Genomic DNA, 13,401 nt, shown 5'->3' on the forward strand with positions numbered 1-13,401 from the left:
ACTACAATAGATTTTCCTGAATTTGGGATGGAAATGGAGAGGGAAGCCTGCCCTTTTTTCCAATCGGTGCATTCAACGCTTATTTGTGGAGTAGAGCAGGGCAATCGATGCAAAGATGTTTGCTGATACTTGCTCCCTCTGCTCTTCACTGGGGACTTAAAGGGACCGCTCGCCTCCAAGTAGCAAGTCTGCCCGGGTTTCAAAGGGGGGGGGGGGCATCCTCTCACCTGTCTGCCCATTGGTTGGCTGAAGGAGGGTCTTACCTTCGATTGGACTGCGGATAAACCTCGTCACTGGTACCTTAAGGCTGGGGGGGGGGGGGGGGGGAGTTTTTTTTTGTTTGGGGAGATGTTAGTGGAGAGGAGAAATAAAAGTTTCACATTCTTGCCGGATAAGTTGAGAAAAGTAAAGCAAGCGAGGAGGTGCTTACAGGAGGGAGGGGAGGGGAGGGAAGAAGACTTGACCAGCAAGCGAGGGATCAGCAAAGTGTGTCTGTCGGCACACTCTTAAAACAGTGAAAGTTGCAAGCAGCCGATTGCAGTTTGTGTTGCTGCCCTGGGAAGTGTTTGAGCACCGAATCTGGTGGTGGAATCTGCCCCATTCCACTGGGATCAGAACTGCTTTAGGAAGAGGAGAGGAGAGGAGAAACTGCAACAAGCATTGGCGTGCAGCTGGGGGCAGCGGAGTGATCAGGACCATGGCTTGTCTCTGCACAGTGCGCCGCCTGTGGCTCCAGGTACTGGTCTCCCTCGCTTTTGCTGGCACCTACAGCAGGGGCGAGGGTGCGGGAGGTGATGCCCCGGGCTCCTCCGGGCTCCCCGCTCCGCCCCCGGCTCGCCCCAGGCACATCGCGGCGCTGGGGCGCGCCGCTCAGGACATGGTCGCTGTGCACATGCTGAAGCTGTACGAAAAATACAACCGAGAGGGCAACCGGCCGAGGGACGGCAACACGGTCCGCAGCTTCAAGGCGAGAGAGGGTAAGGAATGGAGAGGGGGGCGTGGGAGAGAGAAAGAGCGAAAGAAAGAGAGAGAAGGGAAGATAGAAAGAGAGAGAAAGGGGGGGGAAGAAAAAGAGAAAGAGAGACAGACAGAAAGGGAAAGGGAGGGGGACAACAGAAAGAGACATAGAGAGAAAGGGAGGGAGAAAAACAGGAGAAAGAGAGACAGGCAGAGAGAGAGAGCAAGCGAGAGGGAGGAAGAAAACAGAAAGAGAGAGACAGACTGAAAGGGAAAGAAAAAGAGAGAGACGGGGAGGTAGAAAAACAGGGAGAGAATTCGAACGAGAGAGAAGGGAAGCTAGAAAGAGAACGGGAGGAAGAAAAAGAGAGAGAGAGACAGAAGGAGGCAGAAAGAAAGAGACAGAAAGGGAGAAAGAAAACAGAAAGAGAGACAGAGACTGAGTGGGAGAAAGACAGACAGAGAGGAAGAAAAACAGAAAGAGACAGAGAGAGGGAGAGAAACGGAGAAAGAGAAAGACAGAGGAAGAGAGGACGAAGAGAGAGAGAGCGAGACAGGAAAAGAGAGAAGAGGAAAGAGAAAGAAAAGGAGGGAGGAAGAAAAAGAGAAAGAGACAGAAAGAGGGAGAGAGAGAGAAAGAGGATGAAAAGAGAGAGAGACAGACAGAAAGGAAAAGGGAGAGAGGAGAAAAAGTTCAGCGACAGGCTGGTGAAAGTTGCACATTTTGTTTTGAACGATTCTCCAATGATTGGAGTGGAGATACGCTATGATATTGGTTAAGACAGCAGATGTCCGGTGTCCAAATGCGGTGAAAGTAGGCGGGGGGGGGGGGGGGGGTCCTGTCGTGTCTCTGAACCTGAAAATAATGTTTTAAGAAGATATCCAGTGGATTAATGCACTCAGAACTTCGAAGTCCCACACTATTTGTTACATGATATGCGTTACAATGGGTCAGAGACACATGGGAGACTCAGAGAGCTTTTCAGTGTAACACAGGTTCTGAACACACCTTCTCAGGGGCAACTAGGGATCGGCACTCAATGCTGACCTAGCCACCTTCCCTAAAAATGAATTTTCAATAAAGGTTAAGGGGAGGAAGGGGTAGAATAAAAGGAGACCAGGGGGAGACACAGCACCGTCTACACCAAGCTCTAGATAAACCCCCAGACCCAGCTGCTCAGATATACTGCTCCTTCACAAGCTCGCCTTATAACAGATCCAAGACTGCATTTCTTTTACGGAAAAGCAAAATACTGCGGGGGGGGGGGGGGGGGTGGAAATCTGAAATCAAAGGAGAAAGTGTGGGGGAACCTCAGCGAGTTTCACGTCTGTGACCTTTGAGGAACGAGTTCGCCACACTTGCTGCCTAACTGTCTCCCACCCACCCCAGCCTTTTCTGTTTCTGGTTTCAGTACGTCCCCAGCTGGGGAGGTGTTTTCGTCTCGCTGCTGTGTTGTTAGTTAAATAAAAGTTAATTATGAGTCTTTTGTTTGGGGGGGGGGGCGTAGTCCTGACAAGTGTCAGCAAATACTAGCAACCCCCCCCAACACACACCGAAATAAATGATGTTGCTGTGACATGTATTACAGAAGAAATTGTCTTAGGACTGCTAGATTTGATCTCGGCTTCTCCCAGTGAAATCTCACGGTGGTCGGGCGACTCGCCGTGGATGTTCAGCCGTTCCCAAGTCGTGGAGCAACCCAAACTTGCAAACGATGTACCTGTCCTCTTACTTAATTATTCCCGCTCGTTTTACGAGCCGGCAGCATTTTCGAATAGGCTGGCCTGGAGTACCCTTGTCCAAAATATCGCGTGGGAGAAATGGCGCAGCAATAACAAGATAGGTGTGGGATGTAAAGGGAATTCGAGTACACAATCACTTGTGTAAATACATCCGCGAATTACTATTGAATGGTCGCCTTCTGAATGATGCAGGACTAAATCCAAATAACAACAGCAAGTTGCCTTTATATATAGTGTCATTCAAAGTAATAAAACTGTCCCATTAATGTTTAAATTAGAAATTCGCAGGGTGGAATTTATGACTCAAAGTGAAACCTGTTTTAGAATATTCCCTTCGGAAAATGGTCTTGCGGTGAATGTGCAAAAAAATAATATCTGAGCTTATTGGGAACCAGGCGATGTCAAAGGGAGGTCATCGTTTGCATCTTACCAGGGGGAGAATGTCGCTGGGTATTTCGATCGTTAGCTCAGTCCACATTCATGGCGATGTGCAGATTTGTAAAGGAGGAACTGACCCGCACCCCGAATGTCTCATTGGACAGCGCACTGGGTTACCAGGAGGGACTGTCGTTAACCACAACTGGAACATTGTTGTTAAGGAGCGTTAGGTTACACCTCGTGTGAAAAAAACTGGCCGTGAGTCATCACGCATGGCAATGGGCAGAGATGTTATTCCGTTATTAATATTTAAGTGACTATGGTATGAAAGGGATAGACACGGAGAATGAGAGTGTAGCGATTTGATTCAGAATAATACCGTCTCTGAAACTTTGTACAAGCTGAATATATTTTGATTTGAGATTTGATCCAGAATAATGATCTCTGAAACTTTGTACATACTGGACATTTTTTGATTTGAGTTTTGATTCAGAATAATACAGTCTCTGAAACTTTGTACACCCTGAACATATATTGATTTGAGATTTCATTGAGAATAATACTGTCTCTGAAACATTGGACATCCTGAATATATTTTGATTTGAGATTTGATTGAGAATAGCACTGACTCTTAAACTTTGTACATCCTGAACATATTTTGATTTGAGATTTGATTGAGAATAACACTGCTCTCTGAAACTTTGTACATCCTTGACATATTTTGATTTGAGATTTGATTGAGAATAATATCTCTGAAGCTTTGTACAACCTGAATATATTTTGATTTGAGATTTGATTAAGAATAGTACTGACTCTAAAACTTTGTACGTGAACATACTGAATATTTTGATTTGAGATTTGGTTGGGATTAGTACTGTCGCTACAATTTATTGTGCTTTTTTTTGTCTTTGCCCAGAGGTGATCGATCATAAGATTCTGTATCATTTCAACTTGACATCCATCCAAGAGTCGGAACTGATCCTGGCCGCCACGTTCCACTTGCTCACACAGAAACGTTGGAGGAACAGGCACGTGTTTTGCAAACGTTCTAAAGATGCCCCGTGCCCCCTTCAAACACACAAGACCCACCCGGTCCATCTGACTTTCACACATTCCTCCCCGACCTCACCTTCTGGGAAATTCCTGGGGAATCTGACAGTGACCCCACACCGGAGGGGGACCTGGTGTCTGAATGACATTTCCCACATTGTAAAAGATGCCAGGAGAGGGGAACATCTACTGGTCACCGCCCAGCTCGATTTGGGGGAGAATGTGCAGAGTCCGACCCAGCCTGGCAATCTGCCCTACATCCTGGTCTATGCCAACGACTTGGCCATAAGTGAGCCCAACAGTGTGGGGGTCAGCCTGCAGCGATACGGCCCATTCCCTGCCAACGAGGGGGAGTCCACACCCTCTCCTAATGCCTCCCGGGACTCCCGGGTCAGGAGGGAAACTTACTACTCCCTCCAAAACAATGAGTTGCCCGAGGTGGGGTACAGCCACTACAGCAAGCATGACCTGTGGGGCAATGCCTACCGCCCCTTCAAACCCAAAGCGGCCCGCAAGGAGAGGAGGCGAAAGGGACAGGAACACAGCCAACAGCTCCTCAGGTCGCAGGTGCTGAACTTTGATGAGAAGACCATGAGGAAAGCCAGGAAGCGACAGTGGAACGAGGCCAGAACCTGCTCCAGGAGATACCTGAAAGTGGACTTCGCTGACATTGGATGGAGCGAGTGGATAATATCCCCCAAATCATTTGATGCATATTACTGTGCGGGGGCATGCGAGTTCCCAATGTCCAAGGTAGGACAACAGGCCAATCCCAGCTACTTTGATCTCCACATTTCCCAGGAGTCTAGAACCAGCCTGCATCTAAATTAACCTCTAACAAAGAGCGGTGGACCCCACCAGAGAGGTCATTGCAAGGGTTCCACACACACTCACACTGTGCTCCCTCTCCGAGACCCCTCATACAGATCCAGTCATCTTCCTGCTCCACTGGACACTCTCCAACATTGTTTTGACATGTTAAATTCAGGAAATTACGCACTTATTTCCAGGATCGGGGGCACTCCCTTCCTAACACTGTCTTGAAAAAAAAAAAGTAGTATATTCCCTTCTCCGCCCCCTTCATATATCAACTCCAAATTGAAGAATTCTCTGGAGAGATTTAGCACTGTTACGTTTACGAAAATACTCCACAAAAGACCAGGGTATGGAGCAGTCAAACATACATGTTACTCAATTTGATTATCCAAGCTTTGGGAGGGAGGGCGAGACACCCCCCAAAAGCACAGCTGTGTGTTTTCTTAAACAAGCCAACGAAAGCTCAGTGTGAAATTAACCCATTAAAAGTGAACAGTTTGGTAAATTAAATAATTTAACAAACCTAATAAAGTGAAGCCCTTTCAAAGGGGCACTGTCTCACAACCACCTTAAAGGAGACTTGTCAATTTTTTAATAAAGATGGGGCTATGGGGGTGTAAAGCTATCTAAGTGTCTCTGGGAGCACCAGTGGTTCTTGTCGTGTTGGACAAATACACCAATGAGATTTTAATGGGATTCTAGTCTTGAAGGTATTGGTCGATTTCGTCTTGCAATAACAACTTGTTGCCATTCCCAATTAATCGCGATAATTTAGTGCTCGCTATCAGGGTCAGTGTGGCCACATCAAAGTCCATTAAAAGCATTGCCCGGCTCAGAGCACTCAATGGGGAATTTACTGAGTGGGGAGTGAGAGAGAGCGAGTGGGAGTGAGAGATAGGGAGGGAGGGAGAGAGAGAGAGATCAGTGGCCAATTCTTCGATAAAGCTCATCACCCCTCCTCCACAGGCCCCTCTCAATTGGCCCTGGGAATCGCTAAAGAACTTGCATCGAACCAGAAAGGGGCATTGGCTGCTCGATCGGCCGTGTGTTGTGGAGTTCTTCCGGTTGCAGAATATTAGGAGGCAAAACTGAACAGAGAGACCCCAGAAAAGGGCGAAGATTCAGCGCAATAAACGCCATTCTCCATCCTCCCCCACCTCATATATATTCCCCATTTGCTCCTTGCATATTTGTAGCTTTGCTTGTTAATTTCCCCCCAGATCTGTATCAGGACCCGTTCAAACACATTGACTGGCTATTTCAGTGCAGGCTGACCCACAATATATGTAGATTTCAAACGTTCATTCACCAACATTTGTTTTGGGGGGTGGGTGAGAGATTGTTAACGAATAGGAGCTGTAATTAATTAAGGCAACGCAATTTGTTACTAATTGTATCCAGTATGGTCTGTGTGGTTCAGGATTTAAGCTGTAATTAACAACTATTGTGCCAGAATTAGAGTATTAAAGCTACAATTATGGGATTAATTAAGATCACAAAAGAATATATACCTTTGACTCTCCTTTGAAGCATAGGAGTTTGTTATTAATTTTGCAAGGTCTGGGACATCCAATTCCAACATTTTCATCACAGTAGGTGTGGCATCAACAGGAACCCGGTATGGGTCAGTCCTGACCTGTTACATTATTTAAACTGACCAGTCTGCAAACATCATGGTGGGTCAAAATAATGACTTGTTTCTGAGCTCATTTTTTTTCTCCAAAAAATGCAAGTTTCCATGTGAAGATTTAAATTATGACACAAACTCAACTCTGCTAAAATAAAACTGTCTGGCTTTGTGAAATTTCATTACGAACACGGAGATCTCAATTTGATGTTGCAACAGTTTGGTTGATCAGAAAGCCTCCAGTGTTTGAAGCTGCTGAAGATTTTTTTTTTTGCATTTAGAGGATTATGCACTGTGTAACTCTCTCAATCCAAGAATAGAGTTTCTCTCTCCCACTCTCGTTCCCTCCCTCCCTCTCTCGTTCCCTCCCTCCCTCTCCCGTTCCCTCCCTCCCTCTCTCGTTCCCTCCCCCCTCTCTCGTTCCCTCCCTTCCTCTCTCGTCCCCCCTCCCTCTCTCTTTACCTCCCTCTCTCTTTACCTCCCTCCCTCTCTCTTTACCTCCCTCCCTCTCTCGTTCCCTCCCTTCCTCTCTCGTCCCCCCTCCCTCTCTCGTTCCCTCCCCCCTCTCTCGTTCCCTCCCTTCCTCTCTCGTCCCCCCTCCCTCTCTCGTTCCCCCCTCCCTCTCTCTTTACCTCCCTCTCTCTTTACCTCCCTCCCTCTCTCTTTACCTCCCTCCCTCTTTCTTTACCTTCCTCTCTCCTTCCCCCCTCCCTCTCTCCTTCCCCCCTCTCCCTCTCACCTTCCCCCCTCTCCCTCTCTCCTTCCCCCCCTCGCTCCTTCCCCCTCTCTCCTTCCCCCCTCCCTCTCTCCATCCCCCTCCCTCTCTCCTTTCCCCCCTCCCTCTCACCTTTCCCCCTCCCTCTCACCTTTCTCTCTCTCTCCTTCCCCCCTCTCCTTCCCCCTCTCCTTCCCCCCTCCCTCTCTCCTTCCCTCCCTCCCTCTCTCCTTCCCTCCCTCCCTCTCTCCTTCCCTCCCTCCCTCTCTCTTTACCACCTCTCTCCTTCCCTCTCTCCCTCTCTCCTTCCCCCCTCTCCCTCTCTCCTTCCCCCCTCTCCTTCCCCCCTCTCTCCCTTCCCCCCCTCCCTCTCTCCTTTCCCCGCTCCCTCTCTCCTTCCCCTTCCCCCTCTCTCCTTCCCCCTCCCCCTCCTTCCCCCCTCTTCTTCTCCTCCTCTATCTCCTTCCTCCCTCTCTCCTTTCCCCCTCCCTCTCTCCTTTCCCCCTCCCCCTCTCCTTTCCCCCTCCCTCTCTCCTTTCCTCTCTCCCTCTCTCCTTTCCTCTCTCCCTCTCTCCTTTCCCCCTCCCTCCCTCCTTTCCCCCTCCCTCTCTCCTTTCCCCCCCTCCCTCTCGCCTTTCCCCCTCCCTCTCTCCTTTCCCCGCTCCCTCTCTCCTTCCCCCTCCCCCTCTCTCCTTCCCCCCTCCCCCTCCTTCCCCCCCTCTCCTTCTCCTCCTCTATCTCCTTCCTCCCTCTCTCCTTTCCCCCTCCCTCTCTCCTTTCCCCCTCCCTCTCTCCTTTCCCCCTCCCTCTCTCCTTTCCCCCTCCCTCTCTCCTTTCCCCCTCCCTCTCTCCTTTCCTCTCTCCCTCTCTCCTTTCCCCCTCCCTCTCTCCTTTCCTCCCTCCCTCCTTTCCTCCCTCCCTCTCTCCTTTCCTCCCTCCCTCTCTCCTTTCCCCCTCCCTCTCTCCTTTCCCCCCTCTCTCCTTTCCCCCCTCCCTCTCGCCTTTCCCCCCCCTCTCTCCTTTCCCCCTCCCTCTCTCCTTTCCCTCCTCCCTCTCTCCTTTCCCTCCCTCCCTCTCTCCTTTCCCTCCCTCCCTCTCTCCTTACCCTCCCTCCCTCTCTCCTTTCCCTCCTCCCTCTCTCCTTCCCTCCCTCCCTCTCTCCCTCCCTTCCCTTTTCCCTCCCTCCCTCCCTCTTTCCCTCTCCCTGGCAAAATAATGTCCTTTAGGGAAGGAAACCTGCCATCCATAACCCAGTCTGGCCTTCATATCACTCCAGCCTCATGTCTATATGGTTGACTCATAACAGTCAGAAACCACCAAACGATACCAAACTGCGCCAAAGAGAATACTCAGTGGGTCAAGAAGCTGTCCACCATTACCTTCTCGAGACAACTAGGGATGGACAATAAATGCCAACCTTACCAGTGACGCCCACATCCCCAAAATGAATTTGAAGCTTTCTTGGGTTTTTAAAAACGTTTTCCACAAATACTTAACAGTACAAAGACATTTTTTGTGTTACCAATTGTATCTATAGCAGAAGGGAAAGATTAGTAGTTTACGAAAATAATGGGACATTGACAAAATTATCACTGCTGTTGGTATAAGGGAAAATAATGGACATAAAAGGAGTTTTAGTTATGCCTTGATGATTGAGGTAGAAATAACCCCTCTCTGCAAGACAAAAACCCTTTTATTTTGCAAAGCTGCGAATTAAATATTGAGGCCACCCGTTGCCTTGATTGGACACGGTTGTCCACATTGTTTCATGGGAGTGAGCACAGATGCATAACAAGCACAAAGCGACAACAGAAGAATAAGGGTAGTCAGTCCTGTAGATTAGAAATCAACTTGTTTCAAACAAATCTCACACAACCGTGCAGAAGTATTTTGATAGTCCATGACTGCAACAGCAAAATCTAGTAGCCTTGAAGACACATTCATTTTTAAACTGCTGGTTAGAGGGGGAAGGTTTGTTCGTCATTTTTCGACAATTGGTATTCTCCCCCATCTGTGGTATTCTCCCCCCCCATTCCCTTGCTCATCAAATCTGCTCGCGCCTAAAATGTTTCAAAATTTGACCTAATGTCAGCAGAATTTGCACCGGATTCTCGCTGCTTTGATTGTATATTTGTAAACTATTGTTGGAAATAAATCATGAATTTTTTTATCATTTCTGCAAGTGAGAATTTGCAAAATGAAACATGGATTTAATTCTTTTCCGTGTATGTCCATTGTTCTAATGTTTCAAATTTCTCTCTTGCTTTTCTGAGTTTTGAACTCTCCTCCTTGGCCTAGCTCTGGTTTATTTGGTTATTTCTTTCACCATAGACGTAGAATTTACAGTGCAGAAGGAGGCCATTCGGCCCATCGAGTCCTCACCAACCCTTGGAAAGAGCACCCCACACCTCCACTCTATCCGCATAACGCAGTAACCCCGCGCACCCTTTTTGGACACTAAGGGGCAATTTAGCGTGGCCAATCCACCTAACCTGCACATCTTTGGATACTAAGGGGCAATTTATCATGGCCAATCCACCTAACCTGCACATATTTGGACTGTGGGAGGAAACCGGAGCACCCGGAGGAAACCCACGCAGACACGGGGAGAAAGTGCAGACTCCACACAGACAGTGACCCAAACCGGGAATTGGACCTGGGACCCTGGAGCTGTGAAGCAATTGTGCTAACCACTGTGCCACCCATGTGACTAAGCAAATGCATAAAGCAAAGATAATGGGGTCTCATGAGTACAGTTGGTAAAATGTGACATTTTCTGCATCTGTTAGTATTGTTTTATTAATCTAAGGTCTGAAAACCTTCAGCATTTTAAACTTTGATGTTTGTCACCTTTTTAACGTTACAGTTTGACCAATAGATGCCCGTGTCAGTGTGTTATTAAAATAAGTCTGGTTGCTCTGAGAGGGATGTGACTCAGACTTTGACCAGCAAACCATTTAGTTATTTATAAATTTATTTGGAGTTACATCATTGAATTGCTGTAATATAGGGGAGGGGATGCCATTGTGGTATTGTCCCTGGACTAGTAATCCAGTAGACCTAGGGAAATGTTCTGGGACCAGGGTTTGAATCCCACCATGATAGATTGTGGAGGTTGAATTCAATAATAATCTGGAATTAACGATGAACATGAGATCATTGTCATAAAAACCCAACTGGTTCGCTAATGTCCTTTTAGAGTTTTGTCTTGCAGAAAGAGAGACAACCTAATTCTACTTCGTACCATCAAGGCATAACCAAAACTCCTTGCGTCCATTATTTTTCCTCCTATCAGCAGCAGTAAGAATTTGGTCAATATCCCATTATCTTTGTAGACTACGAGGGCGCGATTCTCCAGTCTCCCTGCCGTGTTTCTCGGCCGTGTGCCGTTTGTTGGTAGCGGGATTCTCTCTTGCCGCTGCTCTTCAATGGGATTTCCCCTTGAACCCACCCCACACCGCCACGCGACCCACTGGTGAATCCTGAGGATCGAAGAATTCCGGACCAAATCTTTTCTTCTGATGGCGGCACAGTGGTTAGCACTGCTGCCTCACAGCTCCAGGGACCCCGGTTCAATTCCAGCCTCGGGTGACTGTCCGTGCGGAGTCTGCACATTCTCCCCCCTGTCGGCATGGGTTTCCTACGGGGCTCCGGTTTCCTCCCACAGTCCAAAGATGTGCAGGTTAGGTGGATTGATTGGCCATACTAAATTGCCCCTTCGTGTCCAAGGTTAGTTTGGGTCATGGGCCTATGATAGGGTGCGCTTTCAAAGAGTCAGTGCAGACTCGATGGGTTGAATGGCCCCCTTCTGCACCATAGGGATTCTATGATTTGGTAACAAAGACATATTTGTTAGAAGCGTCTACAAAGTTCACAGCAATGTAGTTTATTCTTAAATGGCCCAGCAAGCCACTCTGTGCTGGCAGAGTGCTGGCCCATGAATTCATTTAAAAAATATAACAGATTGTGCCCATCGAATTTGAAAGTCACACACTCGTTACACATCATTCTCCGGTGACTAACGGATATATTTTGCGTTGTACCACAGGTGGTTCGACCCTCTAACCATGCAACAATCCAGAGCATTGTCAAGGCGGTTGGGATTATCCCAGGAATTCCAGAGCCCTGCTGCGTACCCGACAAAATGAATGCCTTGAGCGTCCTCTTCTTTGACGAGAGCAAAAACGTGGTCTTAAAGGTGTATCCCAACATGTCAGTGGAGACCTGCGCCTGCAGATAGAATGACTTCTCTCCAGCCGGGAAGCAGAGAATTAAGACCGGGACTATCTAATACAGTGCGCTGTACTGCTGCCTAACAAGTAAAAGCTGCATTGTGTCCTTCCCCGATTAGGAACTCGATGCCAGTTCTGTCCCCTCGCCTCTGCACACATCAACATGCTAAGTTATGATGCTGAATAGCAAAGTGTGGACTGGGGTAAAAGAGCAGACATCAACATGTGGAGAACTATTAGCAACGCAGAAAACCCCAGTGCTCTGTTTACTGCATACAAATGCACCCGCCATCCGATGAAGCAGTATTTGGTCTTCCATGATATTCCCTTATTCTAAAGGTAGCAGGACAGTTTGATGCAGATTGTGGTACTTAAGCTTTTGTGTACTCTTGTATGTAAATTAATAATAATACCAGCAATGGCAGTCTATTTAAGTGTCGATTATACTCTATTCCTGATCTTTGGTGTGTATTGTGAGTTCCAATCTTTATTCACCATTTCACTTATTTAATACTTAATTGTATTCCTGGTAGCAAAGATGAGTTTGTACTCCCCCCCCCCCCCCCCAATCTCACAAAAACAAAAACAGTTCAGCAATATTAGGGCAGCTGCTCAAAGCACTAGTTGCTTCTTAACCTAAAACCCAATAAACTGCAGGATTGACATAATTCTCCCAGGACAGAAAGGGTTAATCAGAGGGCAATTGCGATTGGCTGCCAACTCCTTGTAAATTGTAAAAAGATCGTTAATTTCAAGATAGATTGTTTTAAATTAACATATATCTGATATATAACAGGAAATGTAAAGATTACTAAGCCCAGAGCTATGGTACTAATTTTAATAACCATGAAGCTAAAGTTAATGAAGTTCCGGGGGAAAAAAAACTGAAGAAATACTTAGACAATCTTCAATGAAGGTATTAAAGTTTATGACAGGATTTGTTAACATTATAATTATGACTAAAGCAACAAAAACAAATTCACAATTCTCTCCATTCAAATGTGATGTTGAAGGGTAGAATGTCCAAGAATGTGTTTTTAGTAATGTATCTATTCCTAACAGTATGTTGTAAAATGTGGTTCATGCCCAGAGGTTGCATTGCTCAATCTACAGTGTGACACTGATAGTACCTCGGAAATTAAAGGTTGAATTGTATTGAAATTGTATTCTGTTGAGATATTATTCAGCAAATGTGCCTCGCATCCTGCAAGTCATGTTGTTACAAAGAGGTATTTCTGTTTTAGCTCATAATATCCCTGTGCAGCACTCTCCTCTAAGGTAACACACAGTTGACCTTGTGTCAATCCTCAACCAATGCCTCTCCCTTGGGTTACCACAAGGCGGACAAGCATGATCTAGAATGACTCAACCACATTTTTCTTTCCGTTGCCCCTTGGGAAGGCGAGGTGGGGAGGGACACTTTTTAAAAAACTTTTGGGTACCCCCCACCCCCTCCAACAAAGTGTACCAACACTATGAATACTGTGGGGGAAGACCAGAATTGTACAGTTCCGTAAGCAGGACATACTGGTGTATCACTTCACAATTGTGTGTCTTAAAGCCACCAGTCTATCTCAGTGGAGCTCTAGTCTCATCAAGTATCGATAGCTCACTCACTGACGGTCGCAAGTTACATGGTCACTCCGGTCCCAGTTTTCATCTGCTCGAATCCTTCTCCAATATGGTTACCGCTACACAGCAATCCGTTAGAAAGCGCAGGGATTGCAAAGTCAACAGACAATTTGCAGTGAGATTCTAGCGGGAATTACTGTCCAGCTTTTGTTTCCTCTGGGAAGTGTGATGAAGTCAGAAAGCTTAATGCATGTCCCTACAGGAGTATCGTCAATTATTTGTGTTCGCTTAGCACACAACTTATTCCGCGC

General features: G+C 47.1%; 1 protein-coding gene across 1 annotated transcript; it reads left to right on the forward strand.

Moving 5' to 3' along the window:
- Nucleotides 1–378: 378 nt before the first annotated feature.
- On the forward strand, nucleotides 379–12,679 carry gdf10a (growth differentiation factor 10a). The gene is made up of 3 exons (XM_072491748.1): nucleotides 379–977; nucleotides 3,995–4,881; nucleotides 11,335–12,679. The coding sequence occupies exons 1-3, from the start codon at nucleotides 698–700 to the stop codon at nucleotides 11,524–11,526; spliced, it is 1,359 nt and encodes a 452-aa protein (XP_072347849.1). The 5' UTR covers nucleotides 379–697; the 3' UTR covers nucleotides 11,527–12,679.
- The last annotated feature ends 722 nt before the right edge of the window (nucleotides 12,680–13,401 follow it).

This window comes from Scyliorhinus torazame, chromosome 28 (genome assembly GCF_047496885.1).
Source record: "Scyliorhinus torazame isolate Kashiwa2021f chromosome 28, sScyTor2.1, whole genome shotgun sequence".
NCBI lineage: Eukaryota > Metazoa > Chordata > Chondrichthyes > Carcharhiniformes > Scyliorhinidae > Scyliorhinus > Scyliorhinus torazame.

What these genes read in the sequence shown, in the direction of transcription:
- gdf10a (XM_072491748.1), top strand. Translation starts at nt 698, where the DNA reads ATGGCTTGTCTCTGCACAGTGCGCCGCCTGTGGCTCCAGGTACTGGTC. An exon ending in CAGCTTCAAGGCGAGAGAGG is followed by an intron (nt 978 to 3,994) that starts GTAAGGAATGGA and finishes GTCTTTGCCCAG; the next exon opens with AGGTGATCGATCATAAGATT. An exon ending in GCGAGTTCCCAATGTCCAAG is followed by an intron (nt 4,882 to 11,334) that starts GTAGGACAACAG and finishes GTTGTACCACAG; the next exon opens with GTGGTTCGACCCTCTAACCA.